The sequence below is a fragment of the Chlorocebus sabaeus genome, chromosome 16 (genome assembly GCF_047675955.1).
Source record: "Chlorocebus sabaeus isolate Y175 chromosome 16, mChlSab1.0.hap1, whole genome shotgun sequence".
In the NCBI taxonomy this organism is placed as follows: Eukaryota; Metazoa; Chordata; class Mammalia; order Primates; family Cercopithecidae; genus Chlorocebus; species Chlorocebus sabaeus.
This window is the reverse complement of record NC_132919.1, coordinates 11,462,973-11,488,467: the sequence shown is the minus strand read 5'-3', so window position 1 is coordinate 11,488,467 and position 25,495 is coordinate 11,462,973. Positions and strand designations below refer to the sequence as shown.

General features: G+C 45.4%; 1 protein-coding gene across 1 annotated transcript in view; it reads right to left on the bottom strand.

Annotated features, from left to right (window-relative positions):
- The window catches only part of DNAH9 (dynein axonemal heavy chain 9), a 372,533-nt gene that overhangs the window by 326,962 nt on the left and 20,076 nt on the right, over nt 1-25,495 (bottom strand). Inside the window, exons 6-10 of the mRNA XM_008010391.3 lie at nt 24,933-25,166; nt 14,487-14,654; nt 11,363-11,479; nt 6,970-7,120; nt 3,476-3,590 (exon numbers count right to left, since the gene is read on the bottom strand). Coding sequence (XP_008008582.3) covers nt 3,476-3,590; nt 6,970-7,120; nt 11,363-11,479; nt 14,487-14,654; nt 24,933-25,166 — 785 coding nt within the window. The remainder of the gene's footprint in view (nt 1-3,475; nt 3,591-6,969; nt 7,121-11,362; nt 11,480-14,486; nt 14,655-24,932; nt 25,167-25,495) is intronic.

Below are 25,495 nucleotides of genomic sequence, written 5' to 3'. Positions count from 1 at the left end.
TGTGAAAATACACTCTATGATATTCACATAATGATGAAATTGCCTAAGGATATATTTCTCAGAACATAACCCCATTGTGTAAGTGATACATGATTGTCTATAACACTATATGCCAGGTAAATATCTATGTAGGTACATGTATATTAAAATGATTTTTATATATTTAAATATATGTTTCTCCTTTTCTGAAATCCATCTGGAACACCTGATCTGAAACACTACCACTTCTTCGCGTTTTTACATGAGTGTCCCTCCCAGTTCTTACCCCTGAAACGTGCACATGTAATGCACATACGTGACAGTGCACATGCATGTACATATAACATGCGTAAACACAAGTGCACACAGACACACACACACACACACACACACGGCGGCTTCTGCAGGAATGCTAAGGACCACAGAAGAGAGTGTGGCTCGAGGTACCGTTACCTACTGGTTTTGACACTTGCTGCAACACTAATGAAAGTCCAGCTCCTGGAAAAAATTGGTGAAGTATCTTTAATTCTTCAAAACCTTCACACTAACTATGCGGAGGTTTGTTTCTGTTTGTCCTGCTGGCAAAGAGGCAGCTTACTAATCCATTTGCTCTTTAAACCAACATACGATTTCTTTCTTTTTTTTTGGAGACAGGGTCTCGCTCTGTTGCCCAGGCTGGAGTGCAGTGGTGTGATCTCGGCTCACTGCAAGCTTCGCCTCCCGGGTTCACGCCATTCTGCTGCCTCAGCCTCCTGAATAGCTGGGACTACAGACATCCCCCACCACGCCTGGCTAATTTTTGTGTATTTTTAGTAGAGACGGGGTTTCACTGTGTTAGCCAGGACGGTCTGGATCTCCTGACCTCGTGATCTGCCCGCCTTGGCCTCCCAAAGTGCTGGGATTACAGGCGTGAGCCACTGCTCCCGGCCCAACAAAGGATTTCTTCACCAGATCCCTCGAGCTTTCCACAGAAGCCCTAGTGCCTGCAGAGAAAGCAATGAATTTGGTGGCATTTTTCCCCTCTCAATTACTCAGTTCACTTCCGTGATGAAATGGCAGATGCATCTGCCAGGCAGCAAGGAGAGGTGGAATGTGCTTGGGCGCTTTCTCCTCCCAAGCTGTGTGATTTCCACAAGCCCCACAGGCCCCAACCCCAGGTCTCAGTTTTGTATCTAGAAAAGAATGAGGCCAGAGCAGAGTGAGGCTTCTCCCATGGGTGTGTGGCCGAGTGGGAAGTCACAGGAATAAGAACAGTGAAATTCCTACAGTTTCCATGTCACTTCATGGTGAGGAATCTAAAACATTTTCAATAACCAACCAATACCTACTATAGAGCAGAATATACTCTTTTTTTTTTTTTTTTTTTTGAGACGGAGTTTCGCTCTTGTTTCTCAGGCCAGAGTGCAATGGTGCAATCTTGGCTCACTGCAACCTCTGCCTCCGGGATTCAAGCGATTCTCCTGCCTCAGCCTCCCGAGTAGCTGGGATTACAGGCATCTGTCACCATGCCTAGCTAATTTTTGTATTTTTAGTAGAGATGGGGTTTCACCATGTTGGCCAGGATGGTCGAAAACTCCTGACCTTAGGTGATCCACCCGCCTCAGCCTCCCAAAGTGCTGGGATTACAGGCGTGAGCCACTGCACCTGGCCCGTAATAAACATTTGAATTCATTTTTAAAACAAGTGGGAGTTTTCACGGGAATTATAGAGGTCTCTGTTTGTACCTTCCAGATTCCCTCTTGGGACCAAGCCCTCGTACCCCTCCAAACCTCCCTGCTTCAAACCCTGCCTCGCCCTGTCCCCTCCAGCCAGGAGTGTTGGCTGCTGTGGAAGCACCACTGCCTCCCTCTTTGGGAACAGCCTTGGCCAAAGAGAGCTGCCTGGCCCAAAGGTCATGCCCCTCCCCAGGAAAGCCCACATCCAACCAGCTGATGTGGGGGTACAGAGGCAGAACAGCTCTGAAGGGCCCAAGCTCCGAGGAGGACCGGCTGAGACACCCATTGCGACTTTCTTACAGCTCAGCAGCTCAACTTCTCTCTGCCTAATCTGTTCCCCCTCCCTCCCTCATGGGTGCGATTCCTGAAAGGCTCTCTATAAATTCCTGCACACATCATAGGTCTCCTTCCTGGGAACCAGACCTGTGACAGCTGCGGCAGTCCACGTTCCAGGGGCAGCCCTGGCATCCCTCCCCACCCCATTCACCTATCTTCTCCCTTCTGCCTTCTGCTGCTTGATTGAGATGCCTGAGGGCTCAGAGCTACTCCCCACCAAATTTCCAGGGCTGGGGGTCCCCAGGAAGCATTCTGGATTAGGAGCCTGGAGAACCAGGCATTTCTTCCAGTTCTTTCTTTGGCTGTCTCTAGGACCTTGGGCAAGTCACCTCACTTCTCTCTTCATTTCCTCCATTTCTTCATCTGAAAACAAAGATCTCACCTAGACCCAAGCAGATGTTGCAGATGGGTCACCTGCAGGGCACACCGGCCTCACAGGTATGCTTTGTTAGATCTGCGCAGTTTGAGAAAAAATGGAATCCTTGATCATTGGAAAATTGGATGTCCAACTCTAAAATCCAGTTTCCAGCTTATCTCCACCAGTCAGGAGATTGCTCACACTGGGTCTGCTTTTCTGCTTGGCAATGCTGGAGTGGGGTGTTGGTGGCCCCCTGCAGACCCCACCCTGGCCATCCTTTCGTCTGGCCTCTGCCGGTGTTGAGTCTTCCCACTTGGGCCAGACCAGAGGGTCTCTAAGGCTCTTCCTAACTCCAAAACGCCTGTGAGTCCAACGGTCAGAGTTTGATTCCTTTCCTTCTGTTGTGTTTTCCAAAGTCTGTGTGCTCTCAGCAAGATTAAGTCTTCTAGAAAGAGGGATCAGAGAAACACTGCCTTTCCTCAGGCAGCGTCTTAAACACAATATCACAATTAGCAGCTGAGATGCTTCTATCTCAGCTTCTAATCTCAGCTATGAAGCAAGCTGATGGTTTCCAAACCTGGTCACCATCAGAATCAGAGGAGGAGCTTGCTGAAGGGGCAGATTCCCAGCCCACGCCAGATTCAGATTTAGCCAGTGATAGGTGAGGCCCTGGAACCTGCATCTTTAACAGGTTTCCCAGGGTTGTCCCAATATGGACAGAGACCTCATACTTCATTATTTTCCAGTGGTCTCAGCAGCAAGGAGACATGGTATCAAAGGGAGACGTGTAGAAGAATTCCACAGAGCTTAAAATCCCTGGCTCATTGTCCTCCAGAAACGAATCCCCCGGAGTAAAAGGAGTCAGCCAGTTACACCTCACTTCACACCAAGGGCCCTGCCCGTAAGTCCAAATGCATCAATATCATGACTGCTTGGCCAATAGCTGTCTAATCCCTTGCTGGAAATGGAAGGAAAGGAAGGTGATTTTCTCGCCTTTGTTAAGCGGGTTGCATTTCTACAACACTCGGATTCCAGAGCAGGAACAGCAGCCCAAGACAAACCTGTCTTTCAGGAACACAATACTCACAGGTGTGTGATGCGTCCAAAGTTGCTAAAAGGACCCTGGATGCGTTGCCTCAGCTCCTGTGCCCAGCGGAGGCCGCCGGCCACGGTGGGCATGTTCTTGTGCACCGGTGAGAACCCTGGGGACATGGCACAGACAGACCGAAATGAGTCTAGAGCACCTCAGCCCTCTCCACCCGGCAAACGCCTCCAGCCAGGTCCTCCACTTTTGCCCCATTATCTCCAGACTAAAGTCACCCTGGGAGCACATAAACAGGAAGAAAGAATGACCCTGGGATGAACACTCTCAACCACAGGGGACCTGGGTACTCTGCCTAAGCTATTCTGATATCATTGCTCTGGGAGGGGCCCAGCCATGAGTGTTTCAAGGAGTCTCACTCTTGTTGCCCAGGCTGGAGTGCAGTGGTGCAATCTTGGCTCACTGCAACCTCTGCCTCCCAGGTTCAGGTGATTCTCCTGTCTCAGCCTCCCAAGTCGCTGGGATTATAGGCGCCCACCACCACACCTGGCTAATTTTTGTATTTGTAGTCGAGATGGGGTTTCACCATATTGATCAGGCTGGTCTCCAACTCCTGATGTCAGGTGATCCACCCGCCTCGACCCCCAAAAGTGCTGGGATTACAGGCGTGAGCCGCTGCACCCGGCCACCATTGAGTGTTTTTTAAAAGCTCTCAAGATGACTCTAATTGGAAAGTCAGGGTTAAAACACTCTCTTAAACAGACAACTCAATCACTCTGGGTCTCAATTTTCACATCCATAAAATGGGAATAATATCTTCCCTGCTTAACTTCCAGGGTTCCTGCGAGAATTCCGTAAGATGATGAATGAGGCAGGCCATATGGATTATGAAGCCCTGGACTCGAGTCAGCACAGATTAGATATGCTTATGTTAGCCCAGGCATTGGGTTTGTCTGCTTATATTTAGTTGTCAAGATTTAACAAATGTGAGGTTTCACTTTTTAAAGAATCTCACTTCCCAGCTTCTCGGGGAAAATGACAAGATTAGCAAGAATCTGCTGGCATTTCTAACTAGTGACTAGAGAAGTGGCCACTTCCTTTATCTCACCACGCGTACCACCCTTCCCTGGTGTCACCATGCTCAGTCCAGATCCATGATTTTCATTTCCGGCTTGTCCTCCATGATAGGCAAAACTCTAAGATGACCCCCAGTGACCCTCACCCTCGCATAATCCTCTCCCCTTTAAGCATGGGTTGAAACTGTGGCTATGATGAGACCTCACTCCTGTGGTCATGCTATGTCATATGGCAGGAGGAAGAGGACCCTGGCTGGGCCTGACCTAATCAGGTGAGGCCTTAAACGCAGAATGTTTTCTCTGGCTGGTGGCAGGAGAGGAAGGCAGAGATTTGATGCGTAAGAGGATTTAACGTCCTGTTGCTGGCTTGAAGATGGAGGTGGCTATATGGTCATGAATGCAGATGGCTTCTAGTTGCTAAGAGTGGCCCTTGACTGACAGCCAACGGGAAATGGGGACCTCACTCCTATAGTCATGAGGGACTGGATTCTACCAACAGCAAGGAGGATGGCAGTGGATTTTTCCTCCAGAGCCTGCAGATGCAAACTCAGCCTGGCCAACACCTTGATTTCAGCTTTGGAATTCTCTCTGAGTAGAGAACCCAGATGCACCATGCTGGACTCCTGACCTACAGAAGTGTGAGCTGATGGCCGGGCACAGTGGCTCATGCCTGTAATCCCAGCACTTTGGGAGGCTGAGGCAGGCAGATCATGAGGTCAGGAGCTCGAGACCAGCCTGACCAACATGGTGAAACCCTGACTCTACTAAAAATACAAAAAATTAGCCGGGCGTGGTGGCAGGTGCCTGTAATCCCAGCTACTCTGGAGGCTGCGGCAGGAGAATCGCTTGAATTGGTGAGGTGGACATTACAATGAGCTGAGATTGTGCGTGCCACTGCACTCCAGCCTGGGCAATAGAGCCAGACTCCATCTAAAAAAAAAAAAAAAAGAATTGTTAGCTGAAAGATGGGTGGTGGTGTTTTAAGGTACTAAGGTCGTGGTCATTTGTTACCACTATAGCTTCTGAAGACATTTGAGTTTTCAAACTCTGTATCTGACCATAAGAAGTCATGGGGATGATCCCACATAAAGCTTGGTCAATGGATTTTCTTGGAATGACTTCCAAGTGGTGGCGATTCTTGATGACCTCACCATGAAACCTACTAGCAAGCAGAGTGATCCTGTTGCTCAGCTACTTAAAAGCCTTTGATAATTTCCCATACCCTCGATCATGATTCCAAGTTCCTTAACCCAGCACTCTGAGCACTTCCCAAGCTGACCCCAAATGCCGCGGCTGACGGGGTGTCTTCCGCACACCTTGTTTGGCTACAGGCAGGCCCAGCTGATCACCTTCCGTATCCTCTCATGTCTTCTCCGAAGGCCTTTGCCTCCTCTCCTTTACTGTTGATCTCCCAACTTCTAGGGCTCAGCTCAAGACTACCTTTTACATAAACCTGCCCTCGAACCTCCCAGCCACGATGCATCTTTGCTTGGGGAGGAAAGAAGGGTTTTAGTCTCTTGTTCTTTCTTTTCTTTTCATCATAAGAAGTCAGTAATTTATTTCTTCCAAATGGCATCATTTTTCAGATGCCAGAGGCCATTCAGTCTAATAACCACTTATTGAGCACCCACCATATGCAGAGCACTGTGCGACTGACTATAGGAATGTATTTTATTTGTTTCTTATTTATTTTATTTTGAGAGACAGGGTCTGTCTCTGTCACCCAGGCTGGAGTGCAGTGGCAGGCTCATAGCTTCTGCAGCCTCGTGCTCCTGAACTCAAGTGATCCTCCGCCTTAGCCTCCTGAGGCACTAGGACTAGAGGTTCACACCATCGCTCCCAGCTTGTTACCATTCTTTATAGCTCAAGTCGAGCTTTTATCCCTTACCTTGACCTGCCACAGTATACAATACCCACATGCATGTTTGGCATGTAGTAAGGATTCAATAAATGTATGTAAAACTGAAATGCATTTGTTTTGACTCTAAGCATCATAATAAAAATGGAGACATCACGCCTTGGCACAGTACTGCCCTTTGGAGGGCTCCTGCTGGTTCCTCCCACCAGAAGCATGGTTGCTATGGCATTGGAAGGCATAAGAAATTTTCTCAGGCATGTAAACATTTATTTTGGAATGGAGGTGTGTTGAAGATTAGTCAGTGTAGCAACACTGATCAAGGATCAACTCATACATGATGCCAAGGTCTCAGCTGAACAGAGGCGGTCAAGACTGCACCACGCTGGGTCAGCCTGCCAATCTCAGCCCCAGAAACAGGGAAAGCCACAGTTCAGAGAGCTCCCCGGTCACCCAAGGTGGTCTGGAATTTCAAGCAAGAAGGTTGTGCTTGCTCTTTTTTGAGAATATATGGATCTATACATGGACATTTAACAAATACAAGAGGAATGTGTTGCTTCTTCCCAGTAACAGAACGTCCCCATCAAAATCCCCTTTAACAAGCCTACCAAGTTCTGCTTCCTCCTGGACATGCTGACTGTAGATCATCCTCACTGCATCCAGATCTTTGTTGAACATTTGGATGAGGACCAGGTATTTATCAGATGTATCCCTCGCTACCAGTGGTCTTTCAAGGAGGTTTCCTGCTATGTCTAGCAGCTGTAGGGAAGGTGGAGGAAAAAGAGGAAAAATAAATCACAGATTAAACCTTTCAGTGGTCATACATATCCAGTGCTCTGGTTTTTCCTTCATATGCCTACAAACGTAAGAAGAGTGAACAGTGTTATTGTGGAACTGGACCAGTAATTATTCATATGTGGATGATATTCATAGTCTTTCTCCTCTCTTTTGCTTCTGACAGAGAATTCCTGTCTGCTGAGTTACCTACCCCCAGCTCTACTTGGCACAAGAATCTGGATAAACCAATAAACAAAGGGACAACTAAAGATCCCAGAAAGGTTAAGTTGAGCTACATAATTAAGACCTAGAACAGGCCAGGCACGGTGGCTGTAATCCCAGGACTTTGGGAGGCCAAGGAGGGTGGATCACGAGGTCAGGAGTTCAAGACCAGCCTGGCCAAGATGGTGAAACCCCGTCTCTACTAAAAATACAAAAATTAGCTGGGCGTAGTGGCGGGTGCCTGTAATCCCAGCTACTCAGGAGGCTGAGGCAGGGAATTGCCTGAATCTGGGAGGTGGAGGTTGCAGTGAGCCAAGATGCCAAGATCGTGCCATTGCACTCCAGCCTGGGCAACAGAGCGAGACACTGTCTCAAAAAAAAAAAAAAAAACCTAGAACAGAAAGAAGGTGATGATGGAACAGAAAAAGTTGCTACGTAAGCTGGATGTTGGGGAGAATTTGAAGGGCTAAAATTTGAGAATGGGAACAAGGAAATAGTTTCTGAGCGCAGGTACCCTGAGAATGGCGGTGATGCTAAGCTTGCTCTGAAGACGTGTTCCGGTGCATTCAAACTGCCCTAATCCCTCAGTGTTTCCTGGAGCAGCAAAATCAAGATGTGAAATGCTTGTAATTACTTTCTGGCTCCTGGACTGTGTTTCTTCGATTGTGATGCTTTTCTGAGATGAGGCCATGTGGGACTTCAGTTATATTTAGGATATACCAATACTCTGCTTCTAAGCGTGCCTTCCATGATAACCTCTCATCTCCACCTAGTGCTTGAAGCCAGGGGATGACAAAGTACAGCAACAGGCAGCCAAACCCGCCCAAGTCTGGCCCATGGCGTCAGTGCATGGTTTTTGCATTTAAAAAAAGAATTAAAAAAAATTAAAAAGCGGGCTGGGCACTGTGGCTCATGCCTATAATCCCAGCATTTTGGGAGAACAAGGCAGGCAGATCACTTGAGGCCAGGAGTTCAAGACCAGCCTGGCAAACGTGGCAAAACCCCCGTCTCTACTAAAAATACCAAAAAAAAAAAAAAAAAAAAAAAAAAGTTAGCCAGGCATGGTGGCGTGTGCCTGTAACCCCAGCTACTTGGGAGGTTGAGGCATGAGAATCGCTTGAACCCGAGAGGCAGAGGTTGCAGTGAGTTGAGATCACACCACTGCACTCCAGCCGAGGTGACAGAGCAAGACTCTCTTAAAAATAAATACATAAAAATAATAAATAATAAAATGAAAAAGAGGATGTGACAGAAAACACGTGTACCCATAGTCTAAAATATTTATTCTCTGATCTTTGTAAAAAAAAAATTGGAACCCTTGCTTTAAGTCAAAGAACATGAGAAACACGATGTAAAATTACATCCACATGTCTTAAAACTGGAAGCTGAACAGTCTGCATTTGTCTAAGACCCTATGCTCTTTATCCTACCTCCTTATTGCAGGTTGGGCCTTTTTTTTTTGCTTCACTGGCATCCAAAACCTGGAGGGAGTGCAAGCTCTAGGAGCTGGTTGGCATCAGCTCATAATCTTAGATGGCTCCTAGAAGTCTGAGGTGTCCAGGCCATGTTATGCAGAATGACCACATATGGAGAAAGGCCAAATATGGGGTCCTTGGCCAGATGTTTTCCAGACCTGATAGCTTGACTGGATTTCCTAAATTATTCCAAGGCACTCTAAGGACTCTCTAAAGGTGCTAAAAAGCCTTCCATTGGGGAGGATCTAGGGTCACACTTTCTTCCACAAAACAATCACCCAGATCTCTGGAGATGGTAAAAAGTAGCTCTGCCTCAATGGAAGCATAAGAGAGCCAGACTCCACCGAGTTCTGTGGCTCCCATCTTCTGTTAAGGAAGTACAGGTATGTGCACTGAGGGACCACCATGGCCAGCCTGCACCCTCTATTCACAGTCCTTGGCCTGGATGTTCTCATGGATTCATGTCCACTGAGGGGCCACCTAGTAGTTGGATGATCTTACAGCAGCAGCAGGGGATCCAGAGTCAGGTACTTTCTCTGGTCCCTACTCCCCAGGCTTGAAAAGTTCTTCTCTGCATAAGCTTATGTCCATTGGAGATTTTGCTTTTGCTTGGGGATAAAGGAAGGGTTTTAGTTTCTTGTTGGTGAGATCACCAAAAAGAGAGAAACAAAGTAGGCAGAAGGGATCGGAGGATTATGGTTTTCCTACTAGTTTCCATGGGCTGGGTTGGAAACTCTGCTGAGAAGAGGAGTCAAGGTCAGAAGATAAATCATCTGCTTTTATGAGCCCTCTGAAACTCTGGGTACAAGCAGTGCTGCGTCAGTGGAGGGAAGGTCTCCCTCTACTTCTGCCCAGAACCCTACTCTACCATAAAATTTCAAGGATTGGAATTTTTGAACCCAAAGAGGCATGCCCTTGAACCACACAGAGATGTTTTCATGGTGGGACCATCAGAAGAAAAGCAATGGCAAGACTCCTTCAAGCACCGTTCTTGGCAGATAAAATTGAAAGGGGGTCTGTAGACATGTAGCAGATGCCGTGATTTCAAAGACTTCAAGGTGACTTCAGAATACTCGTGAGGCATCCCTTGAAGACTCCTGAACATCTCTGGTGGAGAGGGATCTATATGATGGGTAGGGCTGGGCATCCTTAGTGCACGGATGGAGTTTCAGCCCCACAAGTGACCTGAGCAGCAGAGTTTCAATGAGCCCTCACAGATAATGGCATACATGACCATTCTGTGGACACAGACAAGCCCTTTCACTGGAATTGGATCAAACGCTTGGAGAGGGGAATCTCAAAAGCCTTCCAATGTGAATTACGGTATTTATTAAAGGTTACATATACATATATACTCAATGGCTAATGGAGCCTGCCGCATTTGGGTTACCAAATATTCTAGAATAGCACAGATCCATCCATCCAGGGTTGAAGCCTCTTCTACAATTGTCCCACCCATCACAGATCCTGTGTCTGAATATTTTCAGTGCCCAGAAACTGAACTACTAGCTGAAGAAGTCCATTCCATCTTAAACAGCTTTGACAGAAATCTCTTTCCTCTACTGAACCACACTGTGACTTCTTGTAACTTCTTCCACCAACTAGTGGAACCCTTAAAATTTTACAGAATAAGCTTTTTTCTTTTTTTTCCCAAGACAGAGCCTCACTGTCCCCCAGGCTGGAGTGCAGTAGTGTGATCTCGGCTCACTGCAAGCTCCACCTCCCAGGTTCAGGCCATTCTCCTGCCTCAGCCTCCCGAGTAGCTAGGACTACAGACGTCTGCCATCATGCCTGGCTAATTTTTTTTTTTTTTTTGTATTTTTAGTAGAGACAGGGTTTCACCTGTCAGCCATGATGGTCTTGATCTCCTGACCTCATGATCCGCCCGCCTCTGCCTCCCAAAGTGCTGGGATTACAGGCGTGAGCCACCGTGCCCAGCCCAGAATAAGCCTCTTGGTTGATTGGTGGAAGACATATCATGCTCCACCGAGTCTTCATGTCTCACGATGCAGCGCTTTCAGCTGTGCAGTCATTTACCTACTCATCATCTATGCCTTGTCCTAAAACTTCTCCTCCATACACTTAGTACTACCTGATCTGAGCGTGATATGGTAAGAGCAAAAATCTTCTTATTCCAGTGGTCGATGCCTGAAACCTATCACTCATTACCTGGGAGGTGGTTTGCTCTAGATTGAATCAATCTAGCAACCATGGTTAAATAGCCATGGTACTGCACGGTCACGCTTTCCCTACTGATGATGGTGTGGCACCTGAAGAGATCACTGCTGAAATTCCTCTTAAAAGTATTTTTACACTGTTACATTTTCAGGAAAGCATAAGTACTCAGCCTGAGAATCCCAGTTCTGTACACTTTCTTGAGAAGGATTCCCACATCCTTCTCTAATAGATTAATAAGAATAATCAATAGTTGCAGGAACAGAACAGTTGGAAAGGTATCCATATCATCCTCTGATGAGGGCTAGGGGAGTATCCAGGACAGAGTGGCTCTTGCCCCATTTACACAAACCTTAAAGGCATGCTCCAAGCTAGGTGCATCATCAAAAGCTTGAATAAAGATAGTCCCCAGTCTTCGGTCAAGATCTTCTACTTTCTGGTTAAATTCAGTGACGTCATTTTCAAAATCCTGAAGAGACACCATATATATACATATATATACACACACACACACATATATACACATATATATGTAAAACATAATTTTCTGAAAGCCAACCCCACTATGCTCCTCACAGCTAACTTTTGTGTTTGAACTGGTTATACCAAAGAATTATTTTAATTTTCTGAAATTCACCATGGCATGACTTAACTTTTAGTCATGTAGAGTTACCCTGTGGTTGCAGCATTTTTACCTAGAGGGTCCCAGCAAAATGGTGGAGTGAATTAGATGTGAGTTTGGCGTTCTTCCACCCTTTCCATGCTCCTCCGTTCTGCTTCCTGAAGCCCCTTCTCTCTCACTCATAACACCAGCTCTTATAACAACAGCTCTTGTTACCCTGAAAACCATTATAGCAGCAACAGCCCTAGCAACGGGGCTATTTCAACATTACCACCCACTTTCTTCCCTTCCCCAAGTCAGAATTCCATTTTTCCATTGTCAGCAAACTAATCTAGCCATTAGGAGGAAAGAAAGCTAATTAAACTAATACAAACTATTTCTTCTAAATCCTTCTTAATTGGTTAAGACAGCAACTAGCCTTGTTCTTAAGATTGCCAAATTTAGCAAATAAAACTACAAGGCACTCAGTTAAATTGGAATTTCAGATAAACAAGAATTTTTTTTTTTTTTAATATGTCCAAAGTAGTGTAGTTTATCTGGCAACCCTAATGTATTTCTCTTAGGATGGAGCAATTTTCAGAGAAACATTGTTAACGCCAGTCTCTAATTTGTGGAATTATTTGTTATTACTGCTTTGTAACAGTAATGCATGTGTGTGTGTGAAAAAAAAAAGGGTATGAAGAAATAGTCTAGTCCTATTTCCCAAACATGATGACATTGTGATATGTTTCTTTTTAGTTTTTAGTTTTTACCCTGGGCAAAACCCCTGGGATTACGCTTTGTTTTATTGTATCATAGGGTAGCAAATACATTGTATACAGCCTGCTCTGTGGTCCACCTTTTTTTTCTGAGACGGAGTCTCGCTCTGTCGCCCAGGCTGGAGGGCAGTGGCGCGATCTCGGCTCACTGCAACCTCTGCCTCCTGGGTTCAAGCAATTCTCCTGCCTCAGCCTCCCAAGTAGCTGGATTATAGGCCCACACCACCACTCCCAGCTAATTTTTTGTATTTTTAATAGAGATGAGGTTTCACTGTGCTAGCCACGATGGTCTATGGTCCACCTTTTTTGGGTCTGCTTTTGACTCATAGAATTCTTACAAGGCAGTACCTTCCTGGGTCTGGCCAAATAAGATTCCCCTGGATGTCTGAAGGTGCTCGGGGCAGATTCCTGCCCTAATTTCTTTCTCCTTTTCCCGCACACACTCTTAAAACTCCTTCTCCAGTAATTCTGCCATTCCTTTTTCTGGGAATTCCATTCTCTGTTTTCATACTGGCCCTTTTTCTTCTTTTTTTCTCCCATGGGTGTGGACTCACAGGTCGAGGCTTTCTTGGGGCTACAGATGAGATGCGGGCTCTTTGTTCCTGTCCTGGAAAATGCTTCGCTGGCCCTTTCCTTATCCTGTGTGTTCTGCTGGGAACCAGGTTCAGATCAGAAAACCTAGGCTGTGGCTTCACTTACACCTCCCCAAGTCACTAAAAGAATTCTGCCCAGGTGTGCCTGTTCTTCCCTTACCAATTTTTGCCCAAAGCTTAAAACTTCTTTCCCGCTCAGTTTTATTAAGTTCAATTGACAAATAAAAATTGTATACACTGTGAAATGATCACCACTATCAAGCTAATTAACATACTCATCACCTCACACAGTTACCATTTGCTTTTTGTGTGGGTGGTGAGAACACTTAGGATCTACTCTTTTAGTGAATTTCAAGTATGTTTTTCTTTTTTTAAAATTATTTTACTGTTAGTTCTGAGATACATGTGCAGAACGTGCAGGTTTGTTACACAGGTATACATATGCCATGGTGGTTTGCTGCACCTATCAACCCCTCATCTAGGTTTTAAGCCCTGCATGCACCATTTGTCCTAATGCTCTCCCTCCCCTTGTCCCCCAACCCCTGACAGGTCCCAGTGTATGTTGTTCCCCTCCCTGTGTCCATGTTGTTCTCATTGTTCAACTCCCACTTATGAGTGAGAGAGCAAAGCAATTTTTTTTTTTTTTTTTTTTTTTGAGACGGAGTCTCCCTCTATTGCCAGGCTGGAGCGCAGTGGCGCGATCTCGGCTCACTGCAACCTCTGCCTCCCAGGTTCAAGCAATTCTCCTGCCTCGGCCTCCTGAGTAGCTGGGACTACAGGTGGCCGCCATCACGTCCAGCTAATTTTTGTATTTTTAGTAGAGACAGGGTTTCACCATGTTAGCCAGGATGGTCTCAATCTCTTGACCTCGTGATCTGCCCGCCTTTTCCTCCCACAGTGCTGGGATTACAGGCGCGCGCCACCACGCCCAGCCCACAATACAGTGTTGTTAACCGTCTTCACCATGTTGTACGTTAGAGCTCCAGCAATTATTTATCATGCATAACTGAAGCTTTATACTCTTTGACCACCACCTTCCCATTTGCCTCTTCCCCAGCCCCTGGCAGCCACCATTCCACTCTGCTTCTATGGCTTTGACTATTTCGGACGCCTCGTATAGGTGAGACCGTGCAACATTTGTCTTTCTGGATCTGGCTTCTTTCACTGAGCTTAAAACTTCTGAAGCCACAGGGTGGCCACAACCTCCACTGTCAGGTCATACCCACCTCAGCATCTCTGAAACCCTGGTGTCATTAGTCTGGAGCAGTTAACAGTTGGAAGAGGCCTCCTTGATCTTTCTCCCAACACAAAGAATAATTAGAATCTTTCTCTTGGCCCAAGGAATAATAATTTCTCCTAACGCAAAGGGTAATTAGCAAACCCACTGGGACCACAGAGCCAAAGGAAATACACAGGGAAAATACAAGTAAATGCCTAGACCCTACAGGTGAGAGGCATCTGGGACAGAGGCAGAGCTGGCGATTCAGCCCTTCCCAACCCTACCGTGCTTTGGAGGTACAGGCAGTCGGAGGAGGACCCTGAGAAAAGCCTGTACATCTCGTGAAATTCCTCATGCATTTGCTGGACCTGCTGACTCAGGGCATTCCCTCTGATGCCGCTGAACTCCACCTTTCCCAGTTTGTGGAAATCCAGGGCTGTCTTCAGAAGACCCTATGGGGACAATTCACAAAAGAGTTAAAATCACCATCATCATCATAACAGTGGATGAGAAAAGTTGGAAACCTGGGGGCGGTGGTTGCTTAGGAAATTGTGGAGCCTGATTAGTTTCGTAACCTTATTATTAGATTGGATTGGTAAAAATAACTCTTGTTTAAACTCGATAACAAAGCAAAAAGAAAGTACAGTCAAATAAAATTCACGTGAACCAAAATAAATATAGGCATACATAAATAAGTGAAATGTATGCTTCCACCTCTCTATGTCTTTGCGGTCTTCAACAAATAATAAAATGTAATAATAAAAAAACTATTTGGTAGCTTTATCGCTGATTTCTCTAAAATAGCTCATTTCAAATGGATCATGTTATCCAGTTCTAGAATGAGAGCAATCCTAGGGGATGTTGACAGGAAAGCAGAGTCGCAAAATAGTCCTGAAGACATGCCCAGAGGGTGACACTGGCCTTCTCTGCAACTTCTCTGCCAAGCAAAGACATCTCCTGCAGGGTGCCCTTGCTGGGTGTGCACAGGATGTTATGCCCTGCTGCCAGCCGGGTGGCAGAAGTAGTTATTTACCAGCTCTGTGCTGCGCTTCTTCATCTGCTGCAGAATAATAACAACACCTTATAGCATGATGCTGAGTGCTAAGTCAGTTAACTCAAGCCTGGGATTTAGGCCAGGTCTGCACACACAGTATCACCGCTGTTATTGATGTGGCAGTGTCCCAGGTGTGCTTGAGGTCCAATGACAGGGGGACAGCACAACCCAGAAGCCTTGGGGAGGAGGCCCTCCTGAGTCTACGGAAGCTACTTCACCTCCGATAGGATGGGAGCTTCCTCCTGAACATGTCTAGCAGGACAGATTGAATTTATCTCTTGTGAGTACCTAAAAATCACAAAACCTCCAAAACAAGATACGGTTCTTGTCATGACTTCCAATCCGTGTGCATGTCCCTTAGGCAGGAAAGAGGACAGCAAAAGTTCCCTTTGTGTCATTTTGGCCAACATTTGGTGTGGACTGTGGGAGGGACCCTCTACTCTGGAGGTTTAAGGGGTGCACTACGACACCGATGCTGTAAAATCCAGCAGGTCCTGGTATTACTGCAGGAAATCTCACTGCCCATGGCCGCTGCTGTGGGTAACCCATCAGGCTAGCACAGGCTGCCTGTCTTTCTCCTGCTGGGACACCAACTCCAGCAGCAGTGACAGAGGCGCTGGGAAGCGGGGACAATGGCTGACTTTCCCTGTTTGGCCAGGAGGGTACCCATGCAGATTTGGGCAGCCATCTAACAAGCCTGTTTTTGTTCAGCTGTGTTTGGGCATGGCTGGTGGCAAGCAGCTGAAGTGGGAGGGGAGAGAAGAGGGAAGACACCAGCCAAGGCAGGGAAGACAGATGCCAAAACCAGGGAGGGACTTTTGCCACTAATGGTGGGAAAAGTGGCAGTCTTTCTTTAAAAATAGGCTCAACTTGATATACTGGGAAGAAAACCGAAATGAACTTTATGGAAATGAAATTGACTTCAGTAGTAATTCAAGTCTCTCGGAAAGCGCTTAGGTGTAATTGGTTTTATAGGGAGAGTCATACTTGTGCTGTGAAATGCAACCTTGGTACTCATTCTTCATAATTCTGTGGATGTCAATTTCAATTTCTAGGAAATACTTCCTAACCATTTTAAAAGGGAGATGCATTTTGATATGTTTGATTACATCAGAAACCCAGATGATAATTTTGTTAGACTATTTTATTTCTCAAGAATACTTAAAGCACGGTCTAGGGAGGTGACAGGAAGGTGTTTCATCTTCAGTTTTTCCTAGGTATTAGTGAAATATTTATTGAACCATCCTACTTTTAGAGAAAGTCTGGTCACTTAAAAAGAGGGATACTTACGTCGTTTTATGTAACTTAACACACACATGGTGGACAACACTTTTATCTGGTACTCAACTCAAGGTCTTAGGCCTTTCCTCACCCTTCCATGGAAAGAGATCCACCTATCCAGCTTTTTCCCAAACTCTCTATCCCCTTCTTCTGCTTATTCGGAGCGCTTATCACACTCTGGAATTATATTATTTGGCATTATATTATACTATTTACTTATTTTCTGTCCAGTAAGTTGTAAATGCCCCAAAGGTACCTCGGCATTTCCAGTGCCTGGAAGAGTCCCTGACCCTGAACACATATTTGTTGAGTGAAGTAATATATGCTCTTTGTTCTTTGACTTGGCTATAATACTTCTAAAAAAAAAAAAAAAAAAAAAAAAAAAGGCAACAAGGTGATAGAGGAGCTAGGAGCCCTAACCTCTGAAGAGCAGTTGGTGAAAAAAAAAATAGACAAGAGAAGAGAATTATAAAGAAGGACATTTCAGTGTCCACAGGACCATGGTCCAGTGCAAGGGGGAACCCTCCGTGGTGCTACACTGAGGACAGAATGAAGGCAAATGAGTGAATGGGACAAAGAAGCAGATGTGACCTCACCGTACAGGTTGATATCCCATTTCAACCTAAAAAATGGCCATTTCCTGTGGTTTCATTTAATAAAACACAATCATCTAATGCTGTAGAATGGGCTATGAAGAGAGGGAGTGAGCTCCCCATCACTGAACGAGTTTTGGTAAGTTTGATGTTGGAGGCATTGTAGAAAAGGTTTCTGAAGCAGCTGGGAAACTGTCTTACAACTATAGACACCAGAGTTATGGCATTGACCATGGTTATATCTTTGATTAGCCTTAAATCTTTGATTTAAGAATCAAAATATTTCGATTCTTAAATTATGTAAATGGAAGCTCTTTTCATTGTTTATTTCAAAGTTCTCACAAAACAGATAAAAGGCAATTTAAATCAATAAGAGGTTTAAATGATAGTTTTTAAATATCTGTTTTTATTCATCACAGTACTAAACACGAAATTCATCATGTTGCATACAGGCTGAAATATCCACTTCAGAGACACAACATATGGCATTGTGGAAAGAGCCTAGGATCTAGGGCAAAAAAAAAAAACCAACCCAGAGTTTACACAACCCTGGTTCCATCATTTACTAGCTAGGTGGCTTAAAGCAAGACACCTAACTTTTCTAAGCTTCACTTTCCTAACCTGTAGATGGGAACGATAACACTTAAGTTGCTGTAGAGTTACCAAGTTTATGGAGAGTTCCCTGTAGGATTTCAATAAAGGGCAACCACTATAATTAACCGTGATCACTCTGATGTCACTAGACCGCGTTAATGGATATTATATGTGTAACGGTGTATATACGGGACATTTGGGTGTTTCTTTCAAGACAGAACAAGGAGCACTGGGGTCCCAGGCTGCTTACTGGACTGATCAGGTTCTATTCTTATGAAAAACGGTGCAGCACTTAATGGTGGTGGCAGGTGGGGGGATGTGGGGAGAATTCAATATGTGCTCTGGCCCCTGAGATGAAGAATCAAAATCAGGAGTAATGGCAAGACCTGCCGACAGCAACCCCCTGCTCAAAGGAGAGGCCGCGCTGCCCATCTTAAAAGAAGAACCTTGGGAATTCATTAAGGGAGAGCACAAAGCAGACGTTCATAGATGAAAATCTCAAAAGGTCATTTGGAAAAAGACTGTTTTCTTTACCTTTCGACTGCCACCGACCTTATGTGGCTAATGGTCTCCTATGTGACCACATATTCAAGCCGGGCTAAAAGGGAAGTCACCCAATTAGACTCAGAATGAAAGGAGGCTGCAGAGTGGCTGGAGATGGTAGAAAGAGCAAAAGGAAACGCGGCGTGGATATTAGGTCAGCTTATTACCTATCTACCTGCTAATCACTTCGCATAAAGCCTCAGCAGGAAATCATTTTGTCTCCAAATGAATCACAGCTTTACAGCAGTTTTATAACAAAGGAAATGAGAATTCTCTCCAAGCCGCATTGTTTGGAGGGAAGAGGCTGCAGGCAGAAACTCAAACAGGGGATCTGCAGAATCTACGACTCTATGACACAGAAAGGAACTCAGTGAGTGTGTGTGTGCGCACTGATGCATCAAGCAGGAAGGCAAGATGAAAGAAGGAATCAAGAGGCAACCCAACAACTCTTTTTCTCTTTGAATTTTGATAGTTCATTCAAATTGCAAAGATTTCATAGACTTCTGGAATTTTCTTAGTAAGTCGTAAAGTCAGATAAGATCCTTTCATGAAATGGGAATTACAATTTTACCTGAGTAACTTACTTTGATATAAAGACCTAGAAATCGTATGGTAAACATTGAGTGTACAAAAGTAGAACAGAGTGTATAAGGGCAGAAAACCACAAAACCAGTTTGAAATCCTCGAACCAGGACAGTGGGAGGAAAGAAAGAAGGAAGGAAGAGAGAAAAGGATGGAAGGAGGGAAACAGACCTTTATAACTCCCTGTACGATATCAAAGTTTGGTGCAAAGACAGTACTTGCAACTAGCTGTCCCCCTGGGTATAAATCTCAGCTACACCTCTCCAACCTGTGTAACTATGGGTGAGTTCATTTATGTGTCAGACTTGGTTATGCTCATTTGTCAAAGAAAAGATTCTGATAGCCATTTCTTTTTTTTCTTTTTCTTTTCTTTCTTTTTTTTTTTGAGACGGAGTCTTGCTGTGTCACCCAGGCTGGAGTGCAGTGGCACGATCTCGGTTCACTACATCCTCTGCCTCTCAGGTTCCAGCGATTCTCCTGCCTCAGCCTCCTGGGTGTCTGGGATTACAGGGGTATGCCATCATGCCCGGCTATTTTTGTATTTTTAGTAGAGATAGCGTTTCACTATGTTGACCAGGCTTGTCTCAAACTCCTGACCTCAGGTGATCCCCCCCACCCTCGGCCTCCCAAAGGGCTGGGATTACAGGCGTGAGCCACTGCACCAGGCCCCAGTTCTTAAGATGATTTGCAAGGATACAGGCTCTGGCATGGGATAGGTTCTTGAAACATGTTAATTTTTTAGTTTTTTATTCCTTGTTCTTCCCTCCACAAGAGATACACAAGAGATTAGCTGTATCATGGTTGTGATAAGAAGGCAGAGGAGAATGGTGGTATCCTGAAAATGCAATTACTCTGCTTACGGCAGACACCAAAAAATACTGGGCAATGTATACCCCTGCTTTCAAGCCACCCCCACCTCTGGCATTTGGCAGGCACCCAGAGAGGAAGAGTGGATCTGTACAACAAAATTCTCTTGTGCAAAAAGAGTGACAGAATAAAAAAGCAATTCACATCAGAGAAATGAAATCTGGGAGAATTGCAGGGATTAAAAACCAGCTCTTCACACTTAACCCTTGACGAGAGCATGCAGAGAGATAAACACATTGGTGTTTCATGTATTTATTATTTGCAGCTACCATCATCTCAGTGGCCATAGATTGTATTAAAACAGAAGATGAATAAGGCTAAGTTCATGATAATCCTTACTGGAGAGGATCAGATTAATCCCATTTCAAACAGGCATCGATCACAGAGATACACAGAATGTTAACTAAAGGGCTACATGAAATATGCCAGAGGACAACAATCGATAGTTCTGTGTTCCACTGCACAGACTCAGGAGGCAAGAGCTCGGGGAGGAGGAAGATGGCAAAGGGCAAGGGTGATGCGTCTAAGCAGGCATTTGGGAGATGAAAAATAAAAGAGGGGAGGAATATGAGGAAAGGGGGCAAGGAGTAGCCGCAGGAAGATGAAAAAAACATGGAAATTCAGGGCAAAAAAAGAGATCAGGGAAGTAAGAAAATAGAGAAAGAGAACAAAGTGAAAGGGGGACCAAGTAAAAGGAGGAGGAAGAATTAGAGAAAGGGAAGGAGAGAGAAACACAGTCAAGAAAAGATATGAACAGACATTTCTCAAAAGAAGACATGCATACAGCCAACAGACACATGAAAAAATGCTCGTTATCACTGGCCATCAGAGAAATGCAAATCAAAACCACAATGAGATACCATCTCACACCAGTTAGAATGGCAATCATTAAAAAGTCAGGAAACAACAGGTGCTGGAGAGGATGTGGAGAAATAGGAACACTTTTACACTATTGGTGGGATTGTAAACTAGTTCAACCATTATGGAAAACAGTATGGCAATTCCTCAAGGATCTAGAACTAGAAGTACCATATGATCCAGCCATCCCATTACTGGGGATATACCCAAAGGATTATAAATCATGCTGCTATAAAGACATATGCACACGTATGTTCATTGCAGCACTATTCACAATAGCAAAGACTTGGAATCAACCCAAATGTCCATCAGTGACAGACTGGATTAAGAAAATGTGGCACATATACACCATGGAATACTATGCAGCCATAAAAAAGGATGAGTTTGGGTCCTTTGTAGGGACATGGATGCAGCTGGAAACCATCATTCTCAGCAAACTATCAGAAGAACAGAAAACCAAACACCGCATATTCTCACGCATAGGTGGGAACTGAACAATGAGATCACTTGGACTCGGGAAGGGGAACATCACACACAGGGGCCTATCATGGGGAGGGGGGAGGGGGGAGGGATTGCATTGGGAGTTATACCTGATGTAAATGACGAGTTGATGGGTGCTGAGGAGTTGATGGGTGCATATGTAACAAAGTATACATATGTAACAAACCTGCACGTTATGCATATGTACCCTAGAACTTAAAGTATAATAATAAAAAAAAGAAAAAGAAAAAACTAAAGAAAGTATCTGCCTGAACCATTTAAAAAAAAAAAAAAAAGGAAATGCTGACCGGGTGTGGTAGCTCATGCCTGTGATCCCAGCACTTTGGGAGGCTGAGGTGGGCGGATCACCTGAGGTCGGGAGTTCAAGACCAGCCTGACCAACATGGAGAAACTCCGTCTCTACTAAAAATACAAAAATTAGCCAGGCATGGAGGTGCGTGCCTGTAATCACAGGTACTCAGGAGGCTGAGGCAGAAGAATTGCTTGAACCCGGGAGGTGGAGGTTGTGGTGAGCCGAGATTGTGCCATTGCACTCCAGCCTGGGCAACAAGAGCAAAACTCCATCTCAAAAAAAAAAAAAAAAAAAAAAAAGAGAAAGAAAAGAAAAGGAGTAGCTGGGCACAGGAGCCAAGCTAACCAGAGCCAAGGACAGAACGACACGCAAGAGAAGAAGCAGCAGTAAGGCAGGGAGCTTGGTGACATTCATGTCATCCTCTAATTAAATGGGGGCAACTGCTTTTTATACACCTGTGCCCTTGATTCAGAAAACAGCAGCAGCCTGAGAAAGGACTTATTGTGAGGGTAGTGACTCTCGGGAGGCTGGTGGCCATCACTGCTTATATTTACCGAACATACCCTGCAGATTAGGTGCCCTGGTGTTAGAATACCTGTCTATATGCAAAGTCAAATAGTTAGCATGTGTGCACAGGGCCTGGGGGCCCTGTCCAGGCAGTCACTTCAGAGCCATGCTCTGCTACCATTCCCAGGGCCATCTGCAGGGCTGGAGCACCTGCACACGTGGCTGCTGCAAGGCAGTGATGGAAATTTGTTCTTCGTGGTCAGCCCGGGCCAGGCATGGGTTGGGGCTGGAGTGTCCCTCACCTCGCACTAAACAGCAGCAAAGGAATTGGTGGTGGATGTAAGAGGAATACAGAGTGCAGGAGGAGTGAAGGGCTGTACAGCAACCGCGATGGAAACGGCTGAGGGAAAAAGAGGCATTTAGGATAAAGCTAGATAATCTATTATTTATAGTCTCTGTGATCCTGATGAAGGGTTTAAGGTGCACCTTTCATAAGATCTAGCTTCTGGCTTTCTCTCTCACACATTTTCTCTATCTTTATGCCCTTCCCATCTTCGTTTTCCCTGGCAAATTCCCACTCCAGTTTCACAACTGATTTTCTCTTGTGTTCCCCACTTTTTGTCAAAGTCCTGGTGGGCTTTGAGACCGCTCTTTCTTGCTCCCAGTAACACATCAATCTCACTATTTTTTTTTTTTTTTTTTTGAGACGGGAGTCTCGCTCTGTTCCCAGGCTGGAGTGCAGTGGTGCAATCTTGGCTCACTGCAACCTCTGCCTCCCGGGTTCAAGCACTTCTCCTGCCTCAGCCTCCCGAGTAGCTGAGACTACAGGTGTGCATCACCATGCCGGGCTAATTTTTTTTTTTTTTTTTTTTTTTTTTTTTAGTAGAGACAGAGTTTCACCATATTGGTCAGGCTGGTCTCGAACTCCTGACCTCGTGATCCACCTGCCTCGGCCTCCCAAAGTGCTGGGATTACAGGCATGAGCCACTGCACCCAGCCCAATCTCACTTTTATGATGGCACTCAATATATCCCACTTTCCTGATTCTGTGTCTTTCCTCCTGGATCTTCTCTTTTAGTCTGTCTTCCTTCTCCTATGGTGGCTGCAGGTCCACCAGTCTCTTACAGGAAAGCCACATTTCAGTCATCTTTGCATCTCAGTTCCTAGCTCCGTGCCTGGCACATGGTTATGCTGAACCAATTCTTTTTGAACTGATAACAGATCCAGTCTTATGTTCTCCTGTCTTTGTCCTCCCATGGTTTGCTCTGTTCATCACAGCTTCTTCACAGCGTATCTCTCTTCCCTCCAAACCTGCTCAAGAGAGCTGGACATATGATTCTCGATCTTTCTCTGTCCCTCTGGCTCTTGTCTTTTTTTTTTCTTTTGAGATGGAATCTCACCCTGTCACCCAGGCTGGAGTGCAATGGCACGATCTCGGCTCACTGCAACCTCTGCCTCCCAAGTTCAAGCAATTCTCCTGCCTCAGCCTCCTGAGTAGCTTGGATTACAGGTACATGCCACCACGCCCGGCTAATTTTTGGATTTTCAGTTGAGACAGGGTTTCATCATGTTGGCCAGGCTGATCACGAACTCCCAACCTCAAGTGATCCCCCTGCCTCAGCCTCCCAAAGTGCTGGGATTACAGGGGTGAACCACCATGCCTGGCCTCTTCTCTTAATCTTAAACTCAATCCTGAATTTCTCAAATCCATTTTAGTTTAAGTCTGTATTTCATTTTATTAGGCCCATTACCCTCCCTTCCAAGTCCAATCAGCAAACACATAGCTGTAAAATGTTGAGAGACCTGTTAAACATATTAAGTTTTGAGAATTGAAACAATCCAAAGAAAAAGTATCATGTCTTCTCACCCTAGTACTTCAACTAAAACCCATATTTATTTTTAAATAATGGAGGGAAAGACATAACTTTGAGCAAAAGTCATGTTTCTTTTGCACAGGGACTCATTCGTTTTGGACTTTGGGGAGCTGCCTTGGAGATTGGGGAGTGGAGGAGGAGAAGTTCAAAGCAGCCAGCTTTGTGGGAATGGTCAGCCCAAACAAGATTTGCTCAGTGTCAGTCTTTCTAGGCAGAGTTTATTTGAAACCAAGTTCAAAAGCTATGGGCAATTTGCAAACCAATTGAATTAGTTCATTGATTCCTTGGGCCTTCTTCCTAAATGAGTCTATGATCAGGTTTTCCTAAACTTCTACTAGAACCACTATTATGTGATGTGATGATCTATCCCAATAACAACTATTTATTAAAACAACTTCTTCTTCTTCTCCTTCTCCCTCTCCTTCTTCTTCTTCCTCTTTTTTTTTTTTTTTTTTTTTTTTGAGACAGAGTCTCGTTCTGTCGCCCAGGCTGGAGTGCAATGGTGCAATCTTGGCTCACTGAAACCTCTGCCTTCTGAGTTCAAGCAATTCTCTGCCTCAGGCTCCCGAGTAGCCGGGACTACAGGTACACACCACCACACCTGGCTTTTTTTTTTGAGACGGAGTCTCACTCTGTCATCCAGGCTGGAGTGCAGTGGTGTGATCTTGGCTCACTGCAAGCTCCGCCTCTGGGGTTCAGGCCATTCTCCTGCCTCAGCCTCCCGAGTAGCTGGGACTACAGGCACCCGCCACGATGCCCGGCTAATTTTTTGTATTTTTAGTAGCAACAGGGTTTCACCGTGTTAGCCAGGATGGTCTCGGTCTCCTGACCTCATGATCTGCCCGCCTCAGCCTCCCAAACACACCTTGCTATTTTGTGTGTGTGTGTGTGTGTGTGTGTGTGTGTGTGTGTATTTTTTGTAGAGAAGGCGTTTTGCCATGTTGGCCTGGCTGGTTTTAAACTCCTGAGCTCAAGCAATCCACCTGTCTCAGCCTCCCAAAGTGCTGGTGGGATTACAGGCATAAGCCACTGTGCTGGCCAATTGAACCTTTGTTACGGATTATTCCAGCTGATGGAGGGTTGGCTATCTGGCTGTGTTGTACATTTTCCTATTCCACTTTTTGGACCCCTGGACCGCTTCTTTCTGTCTGGGGCTGGGAGCCTGAGGTGAGGAGCACACTCACCTCCACCACGTGCAGTCGTCCCAGGAAGCCATCCAATTGCACAAAGACCAAAGAAGACTGGAAATCCCATTCCTTGACTTCCTGGTTCTCTTTGAAGTAAGTGTGGAGATTCTCCCTTCTGTCCTGAAACTCTTGCTTGAAGAAGCTCAAAGTGTCTGAGACCACTTGCAGTTTTCTCTGACTTTCTTCTATCTCACTTCTCAGCAGGTCTTCTGGGCTGAGATAATGAGAGGCCTGGTATACAAACAGATTAGTATCAATGAGCAGGTGCAGACATCCTGTAACTTTGCAACACCAACTCTGAAATGAATCATTGCCCAAGTAATATTTTTCATGGGGGATAAGAGAGGAAACATCTGACCTCGCTCTCCATTCCACATGTGGACTGAGACCTGGGTTTTGGCCAAATAGTATTAGTGACTGAAGCTACAGTGATGGGCTCAGTAATGGGCAAGTAGCCAGAGACAAGGAAACACAATAAGATTTTGTTGGGCTGGCTGGGGCTGGAGCAGGTGCCCTTTCCCAGGTGTTCTTCTGTGACTTATTGGCTTTCAATAGTAAAG